This window comes from Neodiprion lecontei, chromosome 5 (genome assembly GCF_021901455.1).
Source record: "Neodiprion lecontei isolate iyNeoLeco1 chromosome 5, iyNeoLeco1.1, whole genome shotgun sequence".
Classification (NCBI taxonomy): domain Eukaryota; kingdom Metazoa; phylum Arthropoda; class Insecta; order Hymenoptera; family Diprionidae; genus Neodiprion; species Neodiprion lecontei.
This window is the reverse complement of record NC_060264.1, coordinates 30,637,999-30,663,761: the sequence shown is the minus strand read 5'-3', so window position 1 is coordinate 30,663,761 and position 25,763 is coordinate 30,637,999. Positions and strand designations below refer to the sequence as shown.

Sequence of the window (25,763 nt, the reverse complement as noted above, 5' to 3'; positions counted from 1 at the left end):
AGGTCGTGGATGGTTGACATCAAAAACATGTTACAAAATATTCCAATAACGTAAGAATCAATCTCAGGACGATTAAGGTAAAAACGTCCAAATAAAAATTGAAGACGACTGACTAAGAAGATCACAATGTGAAATTGAGATAAAACCTCTAATTAATGTTTCGATAAGCGACTCAACTTGGTATGTATATAATCGACTATAAAATGAAATAAACACGTGAATTTCACCAACAAAATCAAGTTTACCTGGAGTGTAACTGTCATAATTTGCCTTTTTTACTATTTTTCCAATATTCTGGGCGATGGTGTTCTTTCTGCGATGTTTTTGGCAGACAGACATACACTGTTTCAAAGTTTCTGCAGCCTTCTCGATGTGCTTCTGTAATTGAACGGATGGAAATTTTTGCCAAATCTAAACTGCACAGCCTTTCAAGATTTAGATCAATTTACGTCTCATTACAATTTCACTGGGACCGATAATGTCTTACTTGTTCAAAGGTGAGAATAGCCTCGACAAAAGCGAAAGTACTGTGACCTAGAGCATGATATATACTGGTTTCAGCCCACGGTGCCAGGATCTTTCTTGCTTGGACGAAATCATTGTTAAAAAAGTAGTGGATCGCTTGCTTCGCCTCCCCCATTGCGGTGTCCAAATCCATGCTCGTTGGACTGTTAAAATTTACAGAGACAAGTTGAATACGTATGTATTAGAGGGGATCAAAAAGCAATAAAATTATTTTTTTCATTTCTGCTTCCTCATGAAACTGTTGTTTATGATAAAAAACAAATCCTCTGCAGATTTAAGCTCGATTGGATAAGACTTAGAAGTCCCGCTTTCGAGGTTTTCATTTTTACGTTGAAATAATACGTAAAACAATGTTTAAGTTAATTCACTATAGATTTCGCGTGAAAATACAGACGAAAATGAAAAATATCAAGAGACCTTTTTTGTAGGCAATAATATTTAATACAAAAAAGGTCTCCAGATATTTTACTCAATTTCGTATGTTTTGAGAATTATTGTGACTTGAAAATCAAAAAATTCAAAAATCACAAATATTCGTATTAAATTCAGAGAAAATAAAAATTTTTCATTATTTTTCATTTCCGTATATATTATCACACAAATCACCACCCTAAAATATATATATTTATTTAGCAGAGAAATATGCGATCTTTTTCTAATTCGAAATTTTTTGAGAGATTTGAACAGTTTCGTTTTTTAATTTGTATCGACACAGAGATAAGGTTTTTCTTGTACTCACGCAACAATGCTCTCCTGGGCATCTTGGAACTAAAAGAAAATGGATAGAATTGTTTGAAAAAATAGAAATAAACATTTGGATAATATATTTATAAAGTGAAGAAAAAATTATATTCAACTCACTTCGTCTTCAGCTTCTATTTCCTCCATGGCTGACATTGTGCGAAATGAAAACTGTAAGGATTACGAAAATGTATATAAAAACGGATCATAAGCAGAACCAATAACAGCTGAGCAAATCTTAATTATTAAGATGTGAAAGTTTGAATGATGCGATCTTGAGCGGAGTGGGGAGAAAAAAAGAAAGAAAAATGACAAGCGTAATCTGAAATAGCCAGGGGGGTAAGCCTTGCAGTTTTGAAATATGCATAATACATGTAATAAATATGCACGTAACTGCATGCATAAAAGTTTAAGGACGTGTAGGAAAAAAAAAAGAAAGAAAAAAGGTGTCGAAACAGACAGGAGTAGTAAGAAGGCAATTTAAAATTGCTTCATCGATCAGTTCATTATAATACTTTTACCTTGAAGAGGCAAATGTTCTAATAAGAATATCGTGGTTGTACCAACTTGACGTTATTGAGTTTCCTACAAAAAAATGGAATGGAAAAGATAATGAGAATGAAAAAAAGAAACGACATGAAATACGAAGAAAGAAAAACGAAGAAAACTGACATTCGTAAAGCATAGTTACATCACAGAAATTATTGTGCGTCCTTATCGGTTTGCCTTACACATGTATACACTTATCAAAGCATTACAGTTTTAGGAACCCTTTATCAGAGTTTGTTACGTAATATGCGCGACAGAGACAAAGTTAGCGGATGGAATTGAATAGGGAAAATTGATTGAAAAAAAATACAAGAATTATCGTACATTTAATAATCATTTCAATTTCTATTTTTCCCCTTTACTTTTTCTCCTACCATTTCAGGGACATTGATTCACAACATGATGAATATCGACTCGTTGCTCGCTCGTAATTAATTCAAATTACAGTTAAGTAGGCTGATATGCAATAATTGATAATAGGCTTGTGCAATTATTCCGAGTTTAAGGTTTACTTCAGTCGCCGCAAATTACACATCTTTGTAAGCACTATATTTTTCATTTGAAAATACGTCCTTTTTCTGCTATAATTGTTCGCGTTTATCTCTACACATGCATATAGATGTCACGCAAATATGGTCATAACCGAGTTATTATGGTACAAACATACATACAATCGAAATGTAGGCGGGTATAATAATCGGGTGTCAAGGAAGTGAAATCTCTGTACGTACATACATATAATACGTGTAAACTCGTGTTTGCGTAGTTATTAGAAATTAGAAACGACGGTCATAATTGATGTTTAATTGATGGAAAAATTTATATTCACGTATAGCGACTGACGATGTATGCATACGTGCGTACATACCTTGAAAAAACGTTGGAGGTGCGCGAGACAGAAAAATAATTAGCAGCAACCGTTCACCGTCGAAGAATATCATGTAACTCAAGTTTTTAAAGCATTATTTGAGTGAAGGGAACAGAAACATGGTCATAAGATGAATATATACGGTAATAAAACAAAGTGAAAGGAAGGTGAAACGAGAGCCGAATCAAAGTCTGCGGGATACTGTCTCTGGGTGATATTGAGTAAGTTTTCTGTACGTCTCACCTTTGCCGAATATTCCTAGAGTTTGTGATTGAAATTGATTGTTTACACCTCAGCTTACAGTGTCCAGCGCCTCGATAGTTTCTCGATTCTCTTGACTGTAATCCGATGATGTTTGTGGTTCATACATGCGTTTTGTATATAGGCAAGTATGCCGCACTCAAGTTACGAGGTATTGAATTAAACTCACGTCTGGTTGAAGCGGGGATTGGCCGTTGCACGTTACACGAATCTACACACAAATATTATTAATCGCACGATAAATTAAGAAAACTGATATCGAGTAAACGTACGGTAGAAAAAAAAATTGTGCACACGGTCCATCAAATTAGAGCGCTTCGCGGAACTGGCAAGTCGCCATATTGGAATCACCCTTTTATGGCACGAACTGTCAACACGCGGATTCTACGCTTCGTCGCAAGATGGCGACATACTGGAACTATCACTGTAGATGAAGTGCTGTCTCTTTCTACTGGATGCTGCGCATGCATGAGACAATCTAAACAAAAAATGTAACGTTACTGATTTACCAAATACCGGTTAAAAGGGGTACAGCAGCGTCACAAGCGCAATCGCAGACTGACAAGGATACACTGCGTGGTCTGTGCACCGAGCTGAATTCATAATTAGAAAGAGAGAGCAGACTTGGCGGGGGAAACACATAGCTTACAAGTATACCTTATTGTTTTCCCTGCGTTGCAGCTCTTTTCCACTCTTTCGATCGTGCAACAGAGAGGTCTGACTCTGCTCTCTCTTTTTAATTACGGCCTTAGCTCGGTGCACAGACAGCACTGTCTATCTCGATAAGTCTATGGTCACAGCACGGCTTCAAAAAGTTCGTCGTCTGCATCTTGGTCGCTCCGAATGAGAACGAGCCTTGCGTACTTCACGCATTGTATCGCACGCACACGTCAAACAATCGTAACGCGAAAAGCCAGCTTTGCGAAGAGAACTATTATTGTACAATATAATATAATGTTATTTTGAACAGTGTGTGAAAATCGATTGTTAATTCAGGAAGGGAGTAAATATGACACGTCGACGGAATATGGTAACGATAAATACCGATATTAATCGCGGATGTTTTCGCCTCTCGAATGACACACAACTCGCGATGCATAGATATTTTGTATTTTTCAACTAGATACGTGGCTTTCGCGTATAATGTATATATATACACCTACTACGCTAACGTTAAGCAAGCATGTCCCTGAGCTGGGTAATAACAAAATTATGAAACACGTTAAATTAAATGCCGAAAAATCTCGTTAATCATCATCGGCGGGGATTATTACAGACTTTTACGTTCATGTAACAGTCACGATCGTTTTCATTATCATTTTTATTCTTAATAATTAGGCGCCAGGTATTTTGGCAGACAACTTTGTTCCAGGTTGCAATAAGAAATTGTTTATAGAATGTAAAAAACACGACTGCACGTTACGTTATTGCGTATACGTATGCACACCTTCGTTTGCATTGCGCGTGTGTGCTGCGGCATTTATTTATTTTCATTTCTCCGTGACTGCACACACGCTCAACACGCATCTGCATCTATTGCCGCTCCTGTTGCACTTAACATACGTCAAATATTATTACTTCCCGTATGACATAACCTCAATTATTATTCATCTGACATTCTCACCTAACTAGATTAATATTTTCGTCTTTATTTATCTCATTTTCATGTTCATCGTATTTTTTTATAACGGATTCTCCTTTTTATCCCCTATCGCAATAATTAAAAATCCTTGGTATTCATGCTGCCCTGCATTCCATAATTTTTAAGCACTTCTATATTACACCTTTTTTTTTCTGTCATTATCATCGATACACTTGTAACGAACAATTACAATCGAGTGAGAATAGAATTTCTACTCAAAATTTCAATGTATTAGTACGTTGTAAGTAGAGAAGTTATATACCGTAATTACTCTGTACGACTACACTCATCTAAAGCGTAATGCATTTTTCTTGCCTTTATGCAATTTAATTTCTTTTGTTTATCTTTCTTTTTTCACTGACACAACATAATTTACCGATTGTGTAACTTTGCTTACTAAACAGTTCTTGTTTTAAAATACTGTCGAGTTAGTGAAAATATCAATAAATATTTTCAGCCAACACCTCTAAAGAGTCACTGTAATGCCTTTTACAAGTGGTTAAAGTCGAACTGAATTTTTGGTAGAGTTTTACTTCACATGTGTTTTTCTCTTCCTTTGTTTCCGTTTCTTTGGTTTTCGGTCCAAATATTTGATAATCAATTTTACAATGGGATTTGAGAAAAACGTAAAATTTTTCCATGTGTTGGGCAGTTGTATCAGTGGGAATGAAAGACGACAGCTTTCTCGGCACTGTCCGGCCCACAAATTTGGGAACTGGAAGTTAACGAGCTCCCAATTAGTCATGGAAAACCAAAATCATCAGCGACAACCACATCCCAGCCATCAGTCGTTCTGGAGGAAAAATGCTCGCGCTGTGCCTGGTCGGTAGGTATTTTCTCATTAAAACTGTTGATGGAATGGATCGTTCAAAGAAATAGCACCATACCTGCCAAATTGAGCAACAAATGCATGATAGCATTCGAAGTCTTAACAAAACCGATAATTTTTATAGACCAAGTCTGAAGCAGGATCTACGGCCAGGAAAAATGGCCCACGGAGGTACAGGCGGAGCGCCTGCGGGGCAGAATGCATTGGGCAACAGCGGTAGCGGCGTGACTTCTTTCAAAGACTTTCAGGAGAGTGTCGACGATGCTTGGGATTTGGGTGATGATGAATTCTGCACGGTTTCGGATATAAAGATATCAAAGAGAGTCAGTCATTCCGCTGCTTTAAGTGTTATAAACAGCCATAGAACGGCTGGCGCTGCGCAAATAAATTGCAGAGACCAACGCCAGGATGTTATATCAGAAGAAAAAAAAACTGAGGCCCTCCAGAGGCTCGCGGTGCAGCCACTCAGGCTCCGCAACGCCAGCATCAACACCTTACAGCCCCCAGTTATAAATCATCAGGAAAATTTCGACGATCTTGAAGCGAAAAACAGCAATTCTCCACAGCACAGATTGCATCAGTTTCCAGGTAGACCTCAACCCCTCAGGCAAATGGGTGCACCGCCAAAATTCTTTGTACCTTCAAAGGAACAAGGTAATTATAAATGTGTAGGAAAGCCGTCAGTTCTTGAGATCAAAAGATGAGACAAGTAATTGGAACATGCGATAGCATGAAAACAATATTTTGTGAAAAAAATTAAAACAGACTATAAATTTCAGATGGGGAAAGTAAGGTAGATAAATTCCAGTCGTTGTTGGAAGCAGCATTGTTGAATCTAGACGAGTTACGGCAATTATCATGGTCTGGAGTACCTTCAAAGCTGCGCTCAGTTACATGGAGATTATTATCTGTAAGTTGGCAAATTTTATAGCGCCTGTAGTGTGTATTAGAATTCTGAACACGAAACGAACTAAAAAATGTGCAAAATTATTGAGCTATTTGAAAAATACTTTTTCTGATAGAGTATCACGTAAGGTGATGATCGATGTTCCATCATGGGAAATACAGATATCTATTTTCACAATTGACGCATCAACTTGAAAATTCTTTGAAGGAGTGATAATTTATGGTAATTGCTTGCTTAACATTATACCCAGTTTCGTGTGAAGATTCTCAGGTAGATTGAAACCAATGAAATGTTTTGCCAGACCTTCTAAAACCCAGATTGCGTGAATTCCACAGGAATATCTGCCGGCGAACTTGGAGCGCAGGCCCCAGGTCTTGGAGCGTAAACGATTAGATTATTGGAATTTGGTAAAGCAATATTATGACACGGAAAGGGACGAAGCATTTCAAGATACTTATCGCCAAATACATATCGATATACCAAGAATGTCGCCGCTGATAACGCTCTTTCAACAGCCAACCGTTCAACTCATCTTTGAAAGAATACTTTATATCTGGGCTATCAGACATCCAGCGTCTGGTTACGTGCAGGTGAATTTTCAGTCTTTTTTTTTTCACTCTGTTGAAGATATTCCCAGATTTTTATATTCTTTCTTTTCTTCGTCTCATTCATTAACAGGGAATGAACGACCTTGTGACACCATTCTTCCTTGTATTTCTACAAGAGGCTGCGCCAGCCTCGGCTTGGCAAGATCTGGAGAATTACGAAGTAGTTTCTCTGCCTGAGGAGCGGAGAAAAGTCATAGAGGCTGACAGTTTTTGGTGCTTGTCGAAATTCCTCGACGGAATACAGGATAATTACATTTTTGCCCAGTTAGGAATTCAGCATAAAGTTAATCAGTTGAAAGAACTGATACAGCGGATCGACGGTAATAATAAAACATGCGTGATTAATGAATAATTGGTCGTTTTACGATTTTCATGTATACATGTACAACGTTCACTCATTTTTTCTAATAAATTGTTATAGGTCCGCTACATCAACACCTTCATCAACATGGCGTAGATTATCTACAGTTTTCATTTAGGTGGATGAATAATTTATTAACTAGGGAATTACCTCTTCACTGTACCATTCGCCTCTGGGATACTTATCTTGCTGAGTCGGACAGATTTGCTTCTTTCCAGCTTTACGTTTGCGCCGCGTTCCTTCTGCGCTGGAGACGACACCTTCTCCAACAGCCAGACTTTCAGGTGAGTGTCAAATCACAGCTGAGTAGGATGACTTATTCAGTTTTTCAAACAATTTACTTTTTTAGATCTTCACGTTGCAATATTTGAAAATTTTTACAGGGACTAATGTTGATGCTGCAAAATCTGCCAACTCAAAATTGGACCGATTCCGAAATCGGTGTCTTGGTAGCAGAGGCTTACAAATTGAAATTCACATTTGCAGATGCTCCGAATCATTTGCAGGCGCATGACACTAGATGACGACTTTTATACGCGATCTCTTAAGGCGAACAATAAATAACTGACCAAACAACGATGGCTCACATTCTTTCCGGATATGAGTCTTGAATTATTTACAATAGAAAGAATAAATTAAAAAAACATCTAAGATTTTTCAATTGTAAACGGAAAGAACCGGCACACAGCTTGTGAATTTCAATTTGTTATAGTAATTATTATTGTTGAATTTTTAAAAGATACGGCCAACAATTTGGGAACTGTTCCTTCGAAATTTGGAAACTTGGCAATTGTTATCGTTTTACTTTATTACTTTCTTGATACTCCCGCTGCTTTGAAGAATGGCATTTTTTTACGTGAAAAAACTACTCAAAGCACCGTTGAACTTATATTTGAAAAAGATATTCTTTTTGGGGGAATTAAGCACTATAAATAGTAAATATAAACGCATATATACGATACATGTATTCATAAGTTTTATTAAAAATTTACAATGTATTTAAAATGGTGTAAAGTAGTATAAATGAACTTCGATACGTTCTTGATCATGCCTTTTTGGCGATAGTATTATTGTACTGTCGCAGATGTCATCGATATCATAAAGTTGATACGAAAGAGAAAAAGGAAAGTGAAGGTATCAAAATATTTATTCGTAACAATTCTCATAGGTAATAAAAATAACTGGTGATGTCTCAGTTGCAGAATCATGATATTTAATAATAATTAATAAAAAAAGTTGCAAACTATCGTCTGTTCATTTGTTATCGTTAAAATTGTTATATTTTTAACAGAAATTACTTTCGAATAAAATACATTTCTGGTATGGAAAACGGTGAATTTTCTTTCGTTACTATTCGTACACCGCATGTTTCTTGTATTTTCTCATCAACACTATCATCTAAACTACGACTGGGCATTCATGTATCATTTAGTCACGCTAAACAGCAAGTAAAAATGTGAAAAATGGCATTGAGCTTTTCGTTCATTAAAATTGCGGCAGTTCTTATGGCTTGTCAAGTTAAGTATCAAGTGAATCGTAATCATTGCTTTTAGACTTCTCAGTTTCAGATGTGAGAATATCACATGAGTATTTCAGTAAAATATTATTCCGTCGGAATTAATAGCCGTTCTGTAACATAATTCGAGTTGAAGTAGAGAGATTCTTTTCGTTAAAAATAAAAGCAGAAGAAACAAAACAATGAGGAAAGGAATTATTACATGTTATAATAAATAAATTAAACTCCCTAAATGCATTAAAATTTACTGACATTAATAATTAGCCTTATTTTATAATGAGTTAGTTGGATTATTCAAAATGGTCTCTTCTGTTCGTCAGTCTTGGAATACGTGGCATTCCTTATATAATTGTTATACAATGCGATTATTACATCTAGCGATACAGCATGACTCTGCATGGGACTACTTCATTTAGTTTCGTAACCAGTCAATTGACTTCAAGATGTGCAGCTTATTTGTATTGATGAATATTTTCCACCACCAGTTAACGATTCGTAATAAAGCTTGATATGAGCTTTGTTTTATCTTGTTTTCACTCATTCATTCCCTCAGTAAATAGTTCACATTCATTATGCCATAATATCATCTTACCTATAACTGAATTCGTCATTACTCGTCCAGATCCATTATGTTGTAATCGAATCCAAGGGGCTGTAGCATCGACAATGATTCGTTCTCATCAAAATCCTTCTGCAAAATTAGTGTGAACATCATTCATCAAAGGCACAATTCTATCGCGTCAAATTCTAATATCCAAAGTAGGTGGATCAAAAAAATTCAAGATTTCAAAAGAAAAAAAAAGCGTCAAACGCTGCCGTTAATGGACTCCAAGTTCTATGAAAACTTACATAGTCCACAGCAATTGGTAGCCGATCAACGCATGGTGTGCATTCCATAGTGCTACGCCCATTGTTGTCCGCATTACATTCGCAATGTTGACACGTGCCTGGCGTTGCACTGGTCGCGATTCTTTTGGAGAATACAGAGATGAACTTTTTAATAGCTGTTGGTTTCTCAAAGCGTAATTTTTTTCCGCTGAAAACAGTGCCGTTGGTTTCAAGAGCAAGTGGCGTGCAGTAACCGAGAATGCTTTTGGAAAGTTTGACTTGTCTGTGCAATTCTTTATCCCCAGTCAGCACTCTCGTATCCTTTTTCGTATACGATTTGCTTGCATCGAATCCGTACAGCACCTTTCCTATTCTTTCCTTTTCCAGCTGGAAATCCGCGTCCACCAGTATGTGAAGTGTCACTTCGTGCTCAAGCATCACTTGGTGCAGGACCGAATAGTCCAACTGTAATTATGAGTTAAAAATTAATGAAAACAGAAGATCGACTCGAGTCTGGAAACGTTAAAAGTTTGAGCTAGGAATAAGATTGAAATTAAAATCAGAGCTATTCGTATTAAAGTTTGTTCTGTAAAGGGAATTTATTCGTTATCATTTTTCAGTAACATATCATGAAATTCATCTCAAGAAGCACAAATATAGATCTTTTTATGTATGTGACATGTTTACAAGCGTATTTCACTACTTTTTAAAAGCCACGTAAAACGGACCCGGCCGTCTATGAAATGATATGAAAATAGGTCATATCTATTTTAGCAAGAAGAAATTTTCGAATTTGCATTCTCCATTTTTCAGTAACGGGATCAATCAGGTTTTTTTTCTCTCTCATTTAATTTTGGTTCTATATCGAGCAAAGTCTGTCTAAAATCGCTAACAGCTACGTATATGAAATTGATGTACCATCTGGTGCTGAGGATCACAGTGCGAACATGGCAGTAAAATAAACGTTTTCGAAACACCAGCACGATATTCCAGCAGAGAGGCATATCTCAAGGCAGCAAATATGTCCTGAGTGCCATTTCCAATTGGGATATGGTCGAAGTAAGTCATGAAATGTTTGTGATCACTTGTAAATGTGTCTCCGTTAATAACCAGGCTCCTTGGTTGATCGTACACGCCATCTGCCCCAAATGTAACCAGAGACCATCGAAGATTATCGAGTTGTAACTCGTTGAACTCCATCTTCAGTTGAGAAATGAACAGTTCCATGCTGGCGTTTGACTTTATATTCTTGTTACAGTTTTTTGCTTCGACGATGAAAACAATGTCCGAAGATTTGGGGACTGCCTTGCCTTCCAATTTTCGGAAGCTCCCCTCTGCGACTTCAGACCCATCGACCAAAGTACATTTGGTGCATTTGTCCGGGATCCTGATGTACGTGTCGTGGAACAAGCAAATTTGGATGTAAGAAACGGCGACGTTGCAAGCCTCTTTTTCGCTTCTGCTATTGAAGCACATGGTTTCAAATGGATTCGGATTCACTGTATTGAAGCAGGAGCTGAACTCCGAATTTTTATTGGCGAACAATTCTTCACAGATTTTGAGCTCGTCATTCTTTGCTGGTTTGCTGAAGGCACGATTCTTCATGGTAGTACATTGCGTACGATTCAGTGACCAACTCTGCGCAAAAGCTCCGATGTCTGTGCTGATTGTTCCATAAGAATTCAAAAAGTCGTCCGACTGTTCATTGCTCATTGTTCCAAAAAGACCGGCGGTCTTTCCATAATACCAACCGGATAGTTCGAGTGTACACAAATCGAATTTCATATTGCATTCCAGCCTGAAAAGCTTTTTCCTCGACTCCACGATGACTATGCTTGCTTCTTGATAGACATATGCCTGTCCATTGCCAATCTCAGCCGGAAGTTGGTATTCGAGTTGAGAATCCAGCAGCCTCACAGACTGTATTAAACAGAAGAATGGAACAGACCGAAATAATTAGCGATTTATTTATTTTCAAGCACTGCCATGCGTGTCGAGTCGACAACAATACTCACGTTCTTGAATACGTCCAGCTGAATCGCATTGCCTCCTGTTACAACGATTATTTGATGACTGGTGTCAAGCTCGTCTACACTGTATTTGATCAAGACGGAAAATTGATTGTGGACAAAATCGTGCGCAAGTAGATAAGTACATTCTCCGCTAAATTCGTAATAGCGACCGTCGAAGGTCATGTAATGTTGACCACCAGCGATCATTGCTTGAGCTGGAAAGAAGCGAAGCTGTGTAAATTTCTTCCGTAGAACCCGTTGGGTGTGAAACACGTGATGAATTATTCTTCGTTAGCTGCTTCGAGACGAAATAGAAAAATACCTACCCTTGAACGGTGGTAACCAGCTGGAAGGCTCGGTATAGGGTTTATACTGATAATAGAGAGTCCAGAAGGTCAGGTTGGATGTGACGAAGTAAGATTTCAAGTCGGAGATGGCGCGATACTCCGCGATCTCTTGGAATTCGGGTGTTTGGTTGAATGCGTGCCAAGACATTGGAAGTTTCTGTTCAAGATGCAGTAGCCCCTTTTCTGGACTGAATATGAATTTTGTTTTGGCTTCTCTATACCGGTTTTCCGCCTGTAAAGCCGTCTGACTAATGTCAGTCAGCTTTGAATGGATAAATTTGATGGTATGGTTTATTTGATCGCCTACTTCGAAGTACTCGTACAAGTACTTGGCTTTAGCGTAAAGTTGTTGAACTTTTTCAATCGTGTAATGCAAAAACGGCAACTTCGTCAACTCCAGTAATTCGTTTATTATCTCGTCTACGACGTTCTTGAGCTCGACGCCAAACGGCACCATTGTGAAGTATCGTTCTCTAATGAATGTTATAATTATGCCAGAATATTTTCTGACATTTGTCACTATGTCATGGGCCTGAATGTCTTTGTATATTCTGTCCACATCCTGTGTGAAGTTTGTGAAACGGTCAAAGTAAGGTGAAGTTATAATCTCGTTTCTGCGATCGTACAAAAAGTCGAGGACCTCCTTGCTCGCCTTCCAAACAACTGTTTCGAGGTAGTGAATCACCTTTATAAATAACGGCTCGACATATCTCAGGAATTTTGTCCACTGGTCAGAAGCAGCCGATGACATATTTGCCCAGAGGTTTTCCATCCACTTTATAAACGAGACATGAAGGTCCTTCACAAATTTGTCATACTTTTCAACAAACTTTTCTATTATCGACGCTATTTGAGCCATGGAATCACCTTTCAACATTGCCGTCACGATTTCTGATAGCTTGTTGTAACCGGATTTGACAGCTTCTATAGCCCACAATAGGGAATTTCTTACAGCCTGACCAGATTCCCCCATAATCTCCCATATTTCGTTGAATATGTTCGGCAAAGATTGCATGTGACTTCTCAGAGACAAATCGTCAATCACGAAGGAGCCGAATGCAACGATATCTTTGACGTAAAACTCATTAGCGTTGTAAGATTTATTCAGATATATTTCTAAGTCTTCCAGATCGGTTTGCAGTTCTTTCAGGTTGCTAAAAATATGAGAAATAATATTTTTAAACAGCTTCTAACCGTCAATGGTGCTATTTGTGAAAGCTAAATAAAATTATCCTACTTCCAATCCTCCAGAAACTTGCTCACATCCTCATGAGCGTCTTCCCAAATATCGTAAATAGCACTGACGGTCTCACTTCTTATATACTGCTTCCAATATTCGGCATCGTTACCTATGCTCTCGTATGCCTCGTTGAATGAGTCCTTTACCGTACTCTGAAAAAAGGTTTGACAATTGATTTCAGCGAATAATATTCTTCTACAAAAAATTCAGTGGACTCAAAGCTGGTGTTTCCTGAGGTTTACACCGCAGCGTGATGATAAAAAACACACCATGACATCCTCCTTAAGTTCTGGTCTCCACGTCATCTTTGACGTAACGAGTTTAGAATGATTTAACCGCAAGTAAAAGGAGACATCTGCTATGGTGAGATCATCACTGTAGGTTCTCCATATATCGAAAACGACATTACGGGCGTCAGGAATCTTTCCATACATTCTCAGACTCTCGACAGCATCTGAATAACAGTAATTATCTCAAAGGACATGCACCAGCTACAATCCATAGCATCGCGAATACAGTTCTAGTTGAATCTTACCTGGAGTGTAATTCACCATCAGCCAAGTAAGCTTCTCGTCAATGTTGAGGTAAAATTGCCCCGTCGCGTCTATGTCTGGTGTATAAACCAACGATCCGTTAAGAATGTATTCCGGATGGGTGGGATAGTACCTAGTCTTCAGATGCTTGACTACCTCCTTATTCTCTCTGAGCAATTCAATCTCATATTTCGACAGATCTATGTATCCGTATAGCTGTCCTTTTTCCACCGGAAAGAAACTGCGCTTGTAGGAGCCGTGATTCTCAACTTTGACGAACACAAACATGTGTTTGTGAAGGGTCCCGTTCACTCGTAAGTCCAAGTTAGTGATCGGATGTAGACCAAATATTTCATAGCTATATTTGCGGTCCGCTGGCCAGCTGCTCTCATCGCGTACCTTGCCACGCAGTACCAGGAGCTTTTCGGAATTTGTTGAGTAGTCAACCACCAAAGCGACATTGATGAAATCACTGGGATCAGTTCTGTCATATTTCGCTGTGAACGTAACGTCTTTTTTGAAACTAGGATGTTTGAAACTCAGTACCGCCTGACGCTGTCCCAACAAGTCTGTGCTTTGCATTTTTTTCCACTGAAAACCTGTTCCTACGCTTCGAGGTCTGGCCATATCCCTGTCCCATTGAAGTATGGCTTCCGAGTTTATGTCCGAGCTGTCAATGCTGTAAGAGGCGTCAAGGGTGAAGTTTCTCCTCGGATAAACAAAGTCTAGTACCACAAACTGGTTTTCGACTTCTTCCGTTGTCTTGTTAAGTATATTAACATGATACGAGGCCCAGGCGTCGCTGGCCAGACTCAAACGAGCGTTGTGGTCGAATTCTCCCGGGAGGATTTTGTAATCTGTGCGCAGATTTACCGTGCGATTCAAGTGAATCGCTTTGATTTGAATGTCCTGACCCGTATGCGTTGTTCTTATGCGAGTCTCGCCGGCTATGTGAAAGTCTGAGAGGTTTCCCAGCCTGTATACATCAACTTGTTTCAATTCTGTCGTTGGATAATTTGTCCCAGCGTTACCGCCGCTGTACTCGTACTGATTGATGTACACGATTCCCAACGGTTTAAAACTGTTCTGAATGGTTATTTCGATGCGATCTTTTTCAAAACCAGCTCTCGACTCGCTCTTCGAGTTATATTCACCGTGAACTATTCTCTGCGAGTTGTAAATCAGCTCTGAATGGCCAGTAGTGATCAGTGGACGTTTTTTGTAACCGTATTTCAGGAGTCCACTGTGGCGAGTGCTCAGAGGAATTTCAGCCTGTAAACTACCCTCCAAAGTCGAATCGAGCTTCTCACTGTTATACGTGTACTCTGATTTCAGAAGTGCCGTCTCGCCTGGCCAAAACGCTTCCACGTGTCTCTTGTTGTTCTTTCTATAAAATTTAATAATTTCGTATTATCATACATGAAACTTACATTACATATTTCATACAATGTGATCCTGGAACTGGCTAGACTTTGCAATATCCAGTAAAGGAATTTCGAATCCAAATTTAATCACATGAAACGACTAACAAGAAGACTGGCAAACAACGATAAGAATAAGGACTAAAAAATTACATTGTTGTGTAGACCACGAAATTGCAAGCAATGTAGGGTATGCCTTCTATTGGAGTGGACGCGTTGAACGATCCATTGACGTTGGCGAGACTGGCATAGACGATGCGTGCTGTTCCGAGACGTTTTGAAGAAGGATAGTAGACGTCTGTATTGATGATATTATAAGCTGTTGACGCTTTGCTATATTCTAAACGAAGTATGAAAGTTTCTTCTTGCAAGAATTTAGGCGTTCGAAGTGAATAATCGAAGCTGATTTCGTTTGGTTGGAATGAGACGTTGACAAAGTTATTCACTGTCTGATGAGATTCCAAACCCCATGTGAATCTCAGATGAGCATTGATGTCTTGAGGGTTTATTGTCAGCTATTTAGCAAAGAAACAGAGATAAAAGATAAATATGTTTTCAAATTATGAATTTTGAAAAACTTAAAGATTATGTCATGGTAAAAACATTACTTCTAAATATTTCACTGCTTATCTATAACTTATCTGGCTTTTCCTGAACTTTTATTTTATAAACTGTTATTTCCATAAGATTTTTTGTGCAGAGAATAATGAATAAGAAATACTTTTGCAAAAATAAAATTGTTTAATTCAATTAGATACTCACCGCACCGTCTGAAGCATAATTGATTTTCGAGACCTGAGTGTTGTACCCAACGGCGTACTTCGTGTTCTTCGGCTCCTTCAGCAAATGATAGCTAACCAAAACAGTATGACAATCTTTCTCAGGTGGTGGTAATGTCAAACTAAATATAGCGTCTACGTTGCCTGTATCAATAAAACCTATGGTGGCATTACTACCGAACGTCCAAAGGTCGTGATCGATGTTAACATCAAATCCTGTGTTAATGTTCCTCCTTGTATTGTGAGGATCTTTGAAAAATAACTTAGTTTCAACGTGCTTTTTAGCTTTGTTTATTTCGTAATCAAGGAGAACGTTTGCATACATGTCCTCCAAGTAGAGTAAACCCCATTTAAATTCAATGTAACTTCTGTCTTGATTAAAATGATGATTGGCTTGGACGCTTCCTGTTACATTAGACAGAAGCATGTCGCCACTGACCATGAAGTTTTTTATACTCTTGAAGGGGGTTTTTCCACGTACATATACACTAACGTTACCGTTTACTTGAGTATTAACAAAAGTGACAAGTTCGAAATCGATCTGATTTCGATCAGCGCTGTATATTTTTGCACCCGTATTCCAATTCAGTATGTTTCTGCAGCTAAAATCAACCGCCAAATCCCTCGGACTGTTTATAGTTTGGAACTTAAATCCATAAGTTTCTTTGACGTAGCTCAGAGTGATATTATTTTTCAGCATGGAATTTTTTGCAGGAACAATCGTCGCATCAACTGACATAACAGTTTCGTCTTTGGTAACTATCTGGCCATAGACTTTGTAAGGTTCTGCCGAGTTAGCGCTGGTCAAATCACCTTCAAATTCCAGCAGTTCGTTGCTCACTTTCAAGACGTTCCCAAGAAATTCAAGAGTCTCATAATTTTTAATTGGAGTTATCGCTCTGCCGCTCACTATCTTGTCTTTGTAGTCGCCGATAATTTTAAACTTGCTTTCAGATCGGTATACAAGATCTAGGTTCAATTTAGCCGACTCGTTTTCCGATATTGAATTCGCATGATGAATGCTAACTCTGACGTGCTCAAGCATCTCAATTGGCGAGTTCAGTTGTAGTGTCGCGTTCATGAACTTAGTTCCTTCAACCTGCCAAACTCCTTGAAGATTATACTAAAATGTAGGAGAAAAATTATTTACTACATGATAATCATCATAAAAATCGTGATCGTTCCATCTTAATCAACTCACAACTTTTAAAACTGGTTCATAGATTTTGAGTCCAAATTCCATTTGACTTTCCCGTGACGTCAAGTCTTTTTTTATTATGATTCTGGTCTTCGGCACGATAAACTTGGAGCTGTTAATTTTTGCTTGCATCATGGTATCGAGATAACCATCGTCGGACTGCAAGAAAATTCAATCAGGAATAGAGTTTGATCATTCTAGCAAACAAATAAACTAAGTCACAACGTAATTGGGTGTTTAGTAATTACTTCATAAGATCCGAGAAGATCAATTTCGAAGTCGTTTCCGCTTAGATCAAACTTTCCTTTGTATAAGTTTTCATCCACTTCAACATATATCTTGCCATCGACGTACAATACGAATTTCAGAGGCGTTTTAATTCTGAACGTCACATCATGAGTTTGTAAATCGTCGGCAGCTCCACGATTCGTATAGTTGACATTATAACCAGCCTGAAATTATGGACAGAAAAATTTATTTCTTACGCACAAACAATAATTCTTAAAGACGATACTTACTTCCATCCAATTAGCGTGATTCTTCACTCTCAAATCCGTTGCAACAAAATAGTCGTTGTTGATAAGGTCACAACTAAGTATGTAGGTGGAAGTTATCTCGGACGCGGATTGGAACGGTGTGTCAATCTTCAGCTCATTTTTCATGTTGACATAATCGTCCAAACGAAATCGATCATCAAGCCGAATAGTTCCAGAAGGAATTTTTAACGAACCCAAAACTTTGAAATTTGGATCATTCTGTTCTATGTCCAGATCACCGACAATCGTTTCAAATAGGGCCAAATCGATCTGAAATTTTTTTAAAATATGAAGTAAAAATCGATGACTATGGGAGAAACAAAACGAAATTACATCAATTAGTCGACAGACGTTGAAGTTTCTCACCAGAATCTGTCCTTGCCAGTATAACGGCTCTTCGTCCTCAATGTAGTCATATAAAACTTCCGCAGTAGACGTAACTGGGTCAGGTATTTCGGGGATGCTGAATGGGGGAGGTTTTGGTCCTCCGTTGGCAGTGACACCGAATTTGGTGTCGGAAAAGCGAATTGAGAATTCACTGTCAATTAGCATTTTTTTAATCTCTGGACCATTTTCAACAACAAGCTTAGTTACGATGCCGCACTCCTCGAATCCATCCATAGGAGTGTAGAGAATGTAGGTGTGGTGAAAATCTGTGAGATTTTGGTAGCGCCAAACACCGACGAAGCCAGCCGTCATGTTCCTGTAACCAACTCTGAAATCGGCTTCCTTTTTGTTCAATTTAGCAATGACAAGTGAGTGTTCGAGCAGTTCAATCGGCGTTGCAACTTCCAGTTTGAAATTGAAGTCGGATCCGTGAAGAAACAGTTGAATCAAAGCCTCGAGTCCTACGCTTCCATGGGGCCCGTCGATTCTGGCCACGACATGTCTGTCCTTCTCAGACAAACCAAAGTTTCCCTGTAAAGTAGAGAACCTTTCAATGGGTGTCGTCAAATTGAACTGCACCATCGATTCCTTGATCTTAGCCAGATCGCCAACCAAATTTCCCGTGTACTTCCTTTTGTCTAGGTCAACGTAAACTGCCCCGCGAATTTTCCAATTTGGAGTAAACTGTAGGCTGCAGGTTACGTCTCCTCTTTCATACGCTGCCAGAGGGGATATCATGTTCAGGACTCCAGTCAAATTGAACGAGCCATCCTTTCCCTTGATTAAATCCCAAGAACTTTTCAAGTCCAATACTTTGTCTGGGTAGTAGGTGATGTGCAGACGAGTGTCCGTTTTCCTCCCGTTGGATAATCTGTGCGTCAGGTTACCATTTATCCACTTCAGAGGGTGCATAGTGCTGACCAGTTTATAATTTCCTTGCCATTCTAGCACCTTATCATCTTCGATCAGGGTTCCTGACAAATCTATCGAGAAGTGTTGTGAATCTTGCCAGTGAACGCTGCCTCTCGCCGTTACGGCATTGTTGTTCTGCATATACCTGCGGAGAAAACAGAGATATAGTAATTGGAGAAGATATTCCACAAAGCACGGGCTGTTTGACATCGATCAAACGACCCGTGAGAGATTTCAATAGTTCTACATATGAACTTGGATATGATAATTCACCTTGCATCAAGCGACGTCCTTTTCCATAGTTCAAAAGGTGTGAGAAGCTGAGATTCTATTTTGAATATTTTGTTAGTTGGCTCCATGTTATAGTCGGCATTGATGGTGAAGTGAACGGCATGCACTGGCGACCATTCCAGTCGAATATCAGATACGTAATTATTACGTCCGCGAAGCGCCAAGATAGAGCTTCCAGTGACGAGTCGCCCAGGGTATGTGACCATGACTATAGTGCTGAAATTTTTTTCTGTGGGATCGGAGAACTTGACGAATTGAAATGACGTTGCAAATTTAAGGTCAGGGTCCCGATTGGCATCCCATTTTATTTCTAAACCAGCCTCTTTTTTGTTGGGCTCATCTATCGCTCTCGCTATCAAGTGAACATCTTTCCATCTGTCTAGGTGAACTTCGATTCTCGCTTCACGTTCCTTGTCGACGTTTGCAGTGAGGGAATAAACGTTGCTTTTGTATCGGCACTCAAGGTAGCTCACAAAGTGCATTGTAGTTAGACTGCCGTGTGTTACTATCAAACCATATTTCTCTTGTTCTGATTGCTCGAGTTGCAGATCAACCTTCAAATCTGTCGCATCGTTGTAGATTTTCAAGTTCACCACGACATCTTTGGCAAAGCTTGGCGAATCCAGAAGAAGCTTCACTGTGTGATCAATTATGGCTACTGTAGAATGATCTGTGTAAGTTCCATGAGCGGTCATATTGTGGCCGCTGAACCAAGTGCCAGCCAGCTTGACATCATACTCGTTCCGCGTTTTCTCCTTTATATCTATATCTATCAGCATTGGGGTAAATGTTGGTATCGTGAGATTGACATGGGCTTCAATGTCGAACATCGCTCCGCGAGGCATTTTCACAGTCGTCAAGAGCGCAATCTCCTTCCCTGAAGGTAAGAAAAAACATACATTAAAATTTTACTACCAATTACTCGAGAATATTTATTGTGTAATTACCTGGAGCGTATCGTATTAAACCACTGCTTATGGTCTTTACCCCACGAGAAAAGTGACTAATTCCGACCTTGATGTCCAGGTTTTGTATCGGTTTTGTGATGGCAATAAAAGCGGTGATCTTGGCTCCTTCGTTGGAAAGGTAAGTTCTGGAGTTGGTAATAACCAATTGAGCAGTGAATTTGTGCTTATCGTCATGGAGGTGGGGGTTCGAATTTATTTCAGTATGAATTTCAAGGTGGCCTAAAGCTTGCCGGTACCATGCGCCCATGTTGATATTTAAGTGGGGATAAGCCGAGGATTGCAGCTTAAAAGTGGCTGCTTTGTGAGTTAAACCCTTCTGAGACTGATTGCTCAGCGATACTTCGACTTGGACGGTTTCCTTCTTCTGAGAAGCAGAACCCTGTATTTCTTTCAGCTGATATTCGACATTTATATTCCCTGAAACGCTGGCGTTTTTCCGCATTATGTAACCCCTTATTTGACTCCAGAATTTTTTCGTTTCAAACAGTAAATTGATATCACTTTGCGATACATTCCCCTTCTCCGTAATTTGTACTGTACCTATTTTTGGGAAATTCGATACTGTTAATCTTAAGGGATGTATCAAATAGTAGAATGCTTATGTGAATGAAAAGCGGACAATGTTTCAAACATAAATATGTTTGTTGATGTAATAGAGAAATTTGTTCTAAAAGTCAAGAAACGAGTAGAATCATATTTTTGCTAGACAAAATTGAGAAGCCGCAAAATCGAGAGGAACAAATTATTTTTATTAATGTTTACTTGCCCGAAACTTCAACCACCCGTTCGTTATTGATTGCCAAGTATAATTTAGGACTATAATTGTAGCCGTGGTGACTCAGCACCCTGGTATATCCAATACTAGCGTCCAGATGTTTAGTACTATTAACATCCAAGCCAAGGTCTATTAGAAATTGATCGTCTGTTTTCTTGTAAGTTCCTGAAGAATAATAAATATTGATTGAAATTGCGATACGAACAAGGAACGTGAAGTTTGGTACATGAGTGATAAATCATCACCTTTAGCAACTAGTAAACTACCAGCTGCGCGTAGGACAACAGAAACATTGCGGTTATTGGCGTCGAATGAAATCTGAGCACTCATCTCCCTCTTGGTCAGAGATCCAGGAGTATCGAAGACCATCGTGATGTTACTCTTATTCTGAAATACAAAAGATTCAGGCTGTATCGAGTCTAATCGCAAAGTGAGGAACCCAGTACAAAATAGTTATAATTTCTAGCTTACCTCAGAACGTTGCCACTTATATTCAAAAAGATAGCTTTTGATCGTCTTGTCTGTTTTCATCAAAGACACCTTGAACAGAGTCGGCCCATTCAAAACGAAGTAGGCAGCGTTTGGATTCTTAGTCACGTTTGAAAATTGATAAGTGGTACACAACTTGAGGCCTATAATTTTATCGAGGGCTGCCCAGCTGCAGGTATTGTTGCTGACGATCTGTATCAGGTTGTGTTTCTTCAGTTCCTTTGTACTTTGATCGGAGACGATTAATCCTACTGGGGTTTCGTCAGTTTGGGGTCCGTTTGTGCTGAGATACGTGACGTCCGTGAGCATGGAAAAGACTTCAATTTTTTCGTTGGGTAGACCTAGGTTAAGGCTGACCAATTGCATATCTTTCACAATTAAATGTCCTTGCACTGCCCCGGAACTGTATAAGTTGGACTTCAGCTTGATCCCGGCACTTTTGTAAAAAGCGTCGATAACCATTGTACCAGTTACGTCTACGCTGACACTGAAAAAGTAATACAGAAGTACAGTGCTAGCCCAAGTTTTCATTTCCTTTAATGCGCAATCAAGTGTCTTACCTCGGCATTATGTTTCCCATTATTTCCAGTGCCTCACTGTTTCCTAATCGCTTGTTGTTCAAAGAACCAGACATTTTAAAGTTACAAGCTGTGGAGCCAGAAGCACTGAGATGGAGAGGGAGACCAGAGGTCGTCGGAACGACGTACGAAGAGTCCAAGAACATGCCAGTTTTTTCATATTTCACATCATTACCGGAAAGGATTTTCATCAGTTTTGCCCAAGGATCGAGGGAGGCTATAGTGGTTCTGATTTCTTTGTCTCCAGTCAGAGTTACATACTGCACGTCGTTGCCGAAGATTTTCAAGGAAAAACTTAATGTTGGATTGTCAAAATTATTGTCGATTACGTTGGGCAAATTTTTTATTTTCTCAGCATAGTTCTCGCCTGTGTTTTCACTATTTACCGATCTTAGGCTCCTCAAAAAGTTTTTAAAATGCAAGCTCACTTTCTCGTTACTGAGCGGGCCGTTAGGTCCGAAAAAATTCTCTGCGTAATATTCGATTCCTTCAAAACGAATTGCCACTTCAAACATATTTATAGATTCGCCCAAGACATCAACGGTCGCATTTATGGTAGCGGTTCTCGGTATGTAAGACTTTGGTGAGAATATTAAATTCGTTTGATAATTAGCACCAACGTTGTACTCATCCGAGAAAAATGAGCTTTCATAGTTTCTGGAAAATTTACGAATATCACTGTCGAATTTCTTTCCCAAATCTCGGTCCATTAGCAGACTCTGAACTTCGATTCTACTCGGCGACGAGGACTTCAGAAGATTTTTCAAATGGCTCCAAACAAACGATCCAACTATGCGAACAAATATTGAAAAATATTAACTTTGTTCACTAAATATTACAAGCATCTTGACTGTCGTTATTTCAATCGCAATGCAGTACACTTACCTTGATTGACTTCCTCTTCTTTCAGCGTGTGCTTTATTATTTTTATCACGTTGTAGTCGGGGCATCGCATCACCTGGAGATACGAAGCGATTCGGAGTTCCGTATCTTGACTAGAATTTCGGTAAAGATTTAGAAAAAAAGCGTCCCTTGTTTCTTGGCATGAGGGCAACCTTCGATGAGCGTCGATGGCTGCCACCCTTGTCTCCATCGTCAAATATCCACCCGCACCTTCGATACATCCCTTCAATATTTCTCTTAATCCCTCAATTTCTAATCCCATATTTCCAATGGATTTCAGAGCTTCCAACGTCTGTAAATTGAAAAAATTTATGTATAATTGATTTTACTTTTTTTGTTTCATTCTTAAATACTTTACTCACATCTGAGAAACGTAAAACGATGATTTACAAGCTAGATTATATCGCCAGCTACGACACTGATAATTACCTGTTTCGTTTCCAAAGTCGAATGACTTTTTCTGCGGCAGCCTTTTTCGATTTTTGCTTCTACATAGCGCAAAAATCTAGTAACAGGCTCTACGCGGAGGCAATTGTTGTCCACGTTTGTACAATAGGCGTGAATGATGCTAGAGTAAGCTAGGTCAAATTGGGAATCACCCAGTTCGCTTGGATGCTCCAAAAGGGGTGCGAGTGCCCGGAGAGTCTCCTTGTCAGGGCGTGGAATTAAAGCGAATCCTGATATCCAATCCTTAACTTTTTCGAGTGGCACTTGTTTCCGTATTATTAAATCCTTCTGAACCATCAGAGCAGCAGTGCTTTCGATGTACGGCAGAGCATTGATTATGTGCTTTCTGAAAATCGTGATAAAAACTCTTCAGTATTTAAAATAAGACTTTCTTTTACTGCAGTTTTATTGACGGTAAATTGGTATCACAGGATGAATCGTCAATTTATACTACCTTCCCGTTCTGCAGATGCTGTCGGCACGCAACAGCAGCATTGACAGAGATGGGTAATTGAGTAGACGAGCAGAATGAATGAACTTTGTAAACACTTTGGAGAATTCCTCTTGAAGTTCTTCACCCGATCTCATCTTGCACATGCTCTTAAGGGAGTTGCGAGACGTTCGCAGCTCTCCGTGCGTTGGTTTCAGAGTAACGACATGGTTGTACAAAAGGTTGACTCTTTTCGACAATGGAAAGTCCTCTCCTTCGCCTTCGTCTACATCTACAAAGTCGGAGACTTCCTCGATCAGGTTAAGTGATGACCGAGTGATGCTTGTCGCCCCGGCCCTTCTTCCGTTGGATAAAGGTCGGAGCATGTGCACGTCGACGCATGTTACCGCCTCGTAGATGTTATGGTCCAATGTTATTTCACAATCGCTCGAAGACTTCAACAATGGCTCGCGAAAACTTCGAGGATTTGATGAAAACGGACTTCTGTAAGAGTTCGATTGAAGAACGGAGAGATACTTGTTTCTATTTGTACAAGATGCTATGTTCTTTGTTTTCTTTAATAAGAGACTTGTCTGCCTCGCTTCGTAGAGCTTGTAATGTGTGTGGCAAATGCCGTTGATGTCCAATTCTTCAGAAGAATGGCTTACATCAAACCTTTTCATCGTATTTTGAAACATGGAGAGTACTCCTTTTTTCATGTTCAGCACCCACACCGGTTCCTCGGGGTGCGGGCAGACCTCGAGTATCTCACCATCTCGAAACGCGAATCTAAGTGCATATTGCTCGACGTTTTTCACAAACTCAGCTCCAGCTCTGTCGGGGAATTCAGCATCATAGGTTGAACGATTCGACGAAATGCTCGACTCCGTCAGCTTCAAATGACCTTCGCAAGGGGATGTGAAACTCAGTGATACCACAGCGTCAATTTGCAGGGTCGATTCATTGCGACGATCGTTTAACGTCACTCCCAGGTTTGTACTGACGTCGATTTGGTACGCATAACGGTAAACCACACCTTGCAAATACTTGAATTTTACTAAGTGGTTGGCAGAAACTGTGGAAACAAAATTTTGAGTACACTCACGTATTGTTTGAAACTTGTTTTTCTTCGTTCTACTGTAAGAAACTACTTTTCAAAAGTGTTACTCTGCATAATATGTTTTATTAACGTTATATTTAAGAAACGAAAACTCACCGGAACATTTTGTGCGACTGCACAGGGCCGGGACGTTGACGTACACTGTAACGAGATCAAATTAATGCTGTGAACTGTGGTAGTTTTTTTACCATTTTCAAAACACCAACTAAAAATATGAAAACTCACCGGCATAAGTATCGATGCACAAGACAACAAGGCACAGATACACCAGTATTAACAAACGATTCATATTGAATGATGTTTAAATAAAAATATGTTAGCTAAGTGTTTAACATTGCCAATAAATTTTGTTTCGTGGCGCGGTGATTCTGGCTCAGCAACTGATCTTAATGAGATATTTATCTCTGCCCTTCTCTTCTCCAACGAAATCACGTTCTAGTTCACTGCAGAACAACAACTTGTTGACAGAAAGCCAGGCAAAGGAATACTGGGGGTGAAGCTGAACGAATTTAATTTAATTCAACGCTTGTTCGATATTGGATAAGTAAGTGCTTCCTGCCTTCTCCTGTGCTTTCTGAAGGGGAAACGGATATGCTTGACACAGCATCGTATGCAGTTGTGTGGTAGGAATTTCATAGTATTCCAACTGGTGGGTTAAAGGTTGAGGATTGATAAGATACATGATATAAGGCTAAAAGACATCAGGCAAAGGTCTCTTTGAAATTATTGGGAGTCTAGGATACTCACGGTCAAAGTTCAATA

General features: G+C 39.2%; 3 protein-coding genes across 11 annotated transcripts in view; 1 reads left to right on the top strand and 2 right to left on the bottom strand.

The window, feature by feature from the left end:
• The window catches only part of LOC107228092 (tetratricopeptide repeat protein 39B), a 7,791-nt gene extending 4,306 nt beyond the window's left edge, over window positions 1-3,485 (bottom strand). Inside the window, exons 1-7 of one of the 6 annotated variants that reach the window (XM_046740536.1) lie at window positions 3,217-3,484; window positions 3,114-3,155; window positions 2,927-3,021; window positions 1,387-1,437; window positions 1,265-1,293; window positions 488-668; window positions 246-378 (exon numbers count right to left, since the gene is read on the bottom strand). In XM_046740536.1, coding sequence (XP_046596492.1) covers window positions 246-378; window positions 488-668; window positions 1,265-1,293; window positions 1,387-1,422 — 379 coding nt within the window. In that variant the 5' untranslated portion in view covers window positions 1,423-1,437; window positions 2,927-3,021; window positions 3,114-3,155; window positions 3,217-3,484. Of the gene's footprint in view, window positions 1-245; window positions 379-487; window positions 669-1,264; window positions 1,294-1,386; window positions 1,438-2,683; window positions 2,777-2,926; window positions 3,022-3,113 lie in introns of those variants that run through there. The other 5 variants (XM_046740539.1, XM_046740538.1, XM_015669448.2 and 2 more) reach the window with 5 other exon arrangements.
• On the top strand, window positions 2,778-8,621 carry LOC107228094 (TBC1 domain family member 22B). 4 transcript variants are annotated; one of them, XM_015669453.2, is made up of 8 exons: window positions 2,778-2,904; window positions 5,239-5,412; window positions 5,540-6,069; window positions 6,195-6,325; window positions 6,658-6,912; window positions 7,001-7,250; window positions 7,352-7,575; window positions 7,675-8,621. In XM_015669453.2, the coding sequence occupies exons 2-8, from the start codon at window positions 5,330-5,332 to the stop codon at window positions 7,813-7,815; spliced, it is 1,614 nt and encodes a 537-aa protein (XP_015524939.1). In that variant the 5' UTR covers window positions 2,778-2,904; window positions 5,239-5,329; the 3' UTR covers window positions 7,816-8,621. The 4 variants fall into 4 exon arrangements, with proteins under 4 accessions (XP_015524939.1, XP_015524938.1, XP_046596497.1 ...); XM_015669452.2 differs by lacking the exon at window positions 2,778-2,904 and adding an exon at window positions 3,776-3,974; XM_046740541.1 differs by lacking the exon at window positions 2,778-2,904 and adding an exon at window positions 4,450-4,527.
• On the bottom strand, window positions 8,246-25,636 carry LOC107228095. Its single transcript, XM_015669457.2, has 25 exons — window positions 25,227-25,636; window positions 25,098-25,142; window positions 23,906-24,956; window positions 23,434-23,797; window positions 22,987-23,296; window positions 22,084-22,891; window positions 21,506-22,010; window positions 21,280-21,421; window positions 21,026-21,199; window positions 20,239-20,799; window positions 19,274-20,168; window positions 18,068-19,145; window positions 17,684-17,971; window positions 17,414-17,617; window positions 17,169-17,324; window positions 15,951-17,090; window positions 15,342-15,703; window positions 13,770-15,154; window positions 13,504-13,688; window positions 13,232-13,386; window positions 11,974-13,148; window positions 11,651-11,862; window positions 10,554-11,555; window positions 9,657-10,100; window positions 8,246-9,498 (listed from the first exon to the last, which is right to left on the bottom strand). The coding sequence occupies exons 1-25, from the start codon at window positions 25,288-25,290 to the stop codon at window positions 9,418-9,420; spliced, it is 12,786 nt and encodes a 4,261-aa protein (XP_015524943.2). The 5' UTR covers window positions 25,291-25,636; the 3' UTR covers window positions 8,246-9,417.
• Window positions 25,637-25,763: the final 127 nt, after the last annotated feature.

Coding starts and splice junctions, on each gene's coding strand:
- LOC107228095 (XM_015669457.2), bottom strand. CDS start 25,290: ATGAATCGTTTGTTAATACTGGTGTATCTGTGCCTTGTTGTCTTGTGC. Junction 17,972..18,067: donor ACTGGCAAGGACAGATTCTG/GTGAGAAACTTC, acceptor AAAAAATTTCAG/ATCGATTTGGCCCTATTTGA. Junction 13,387..13,503: donor AACTTAAGGAGGATGTCATG/GTGTGTTTTTTA, acceptor ACCTTTTTTCAG/AGTACGGTAAAGGACTCATT.
- LOC107228094 (XM_015669453.2), top strand. CDS start 5,330: ATGGAAAACCAAAATCATCAGCGACAACCACATCCCAGCCATCAGTCG. Junction 6,326..6,657: donor TTACATGGAGATTATTATCT/GTAAGTTGGCAA, acceptor TGAATTCCACAG/GAATATCTGCCGGCGAACTT. Junction 7,576..7,674: donor TCCAACAGCCAGACTTTCAG/GTGAGTGTCAAA, acceptor AAATTTTTACAG/GGACTAATGTTGATGCTGCA.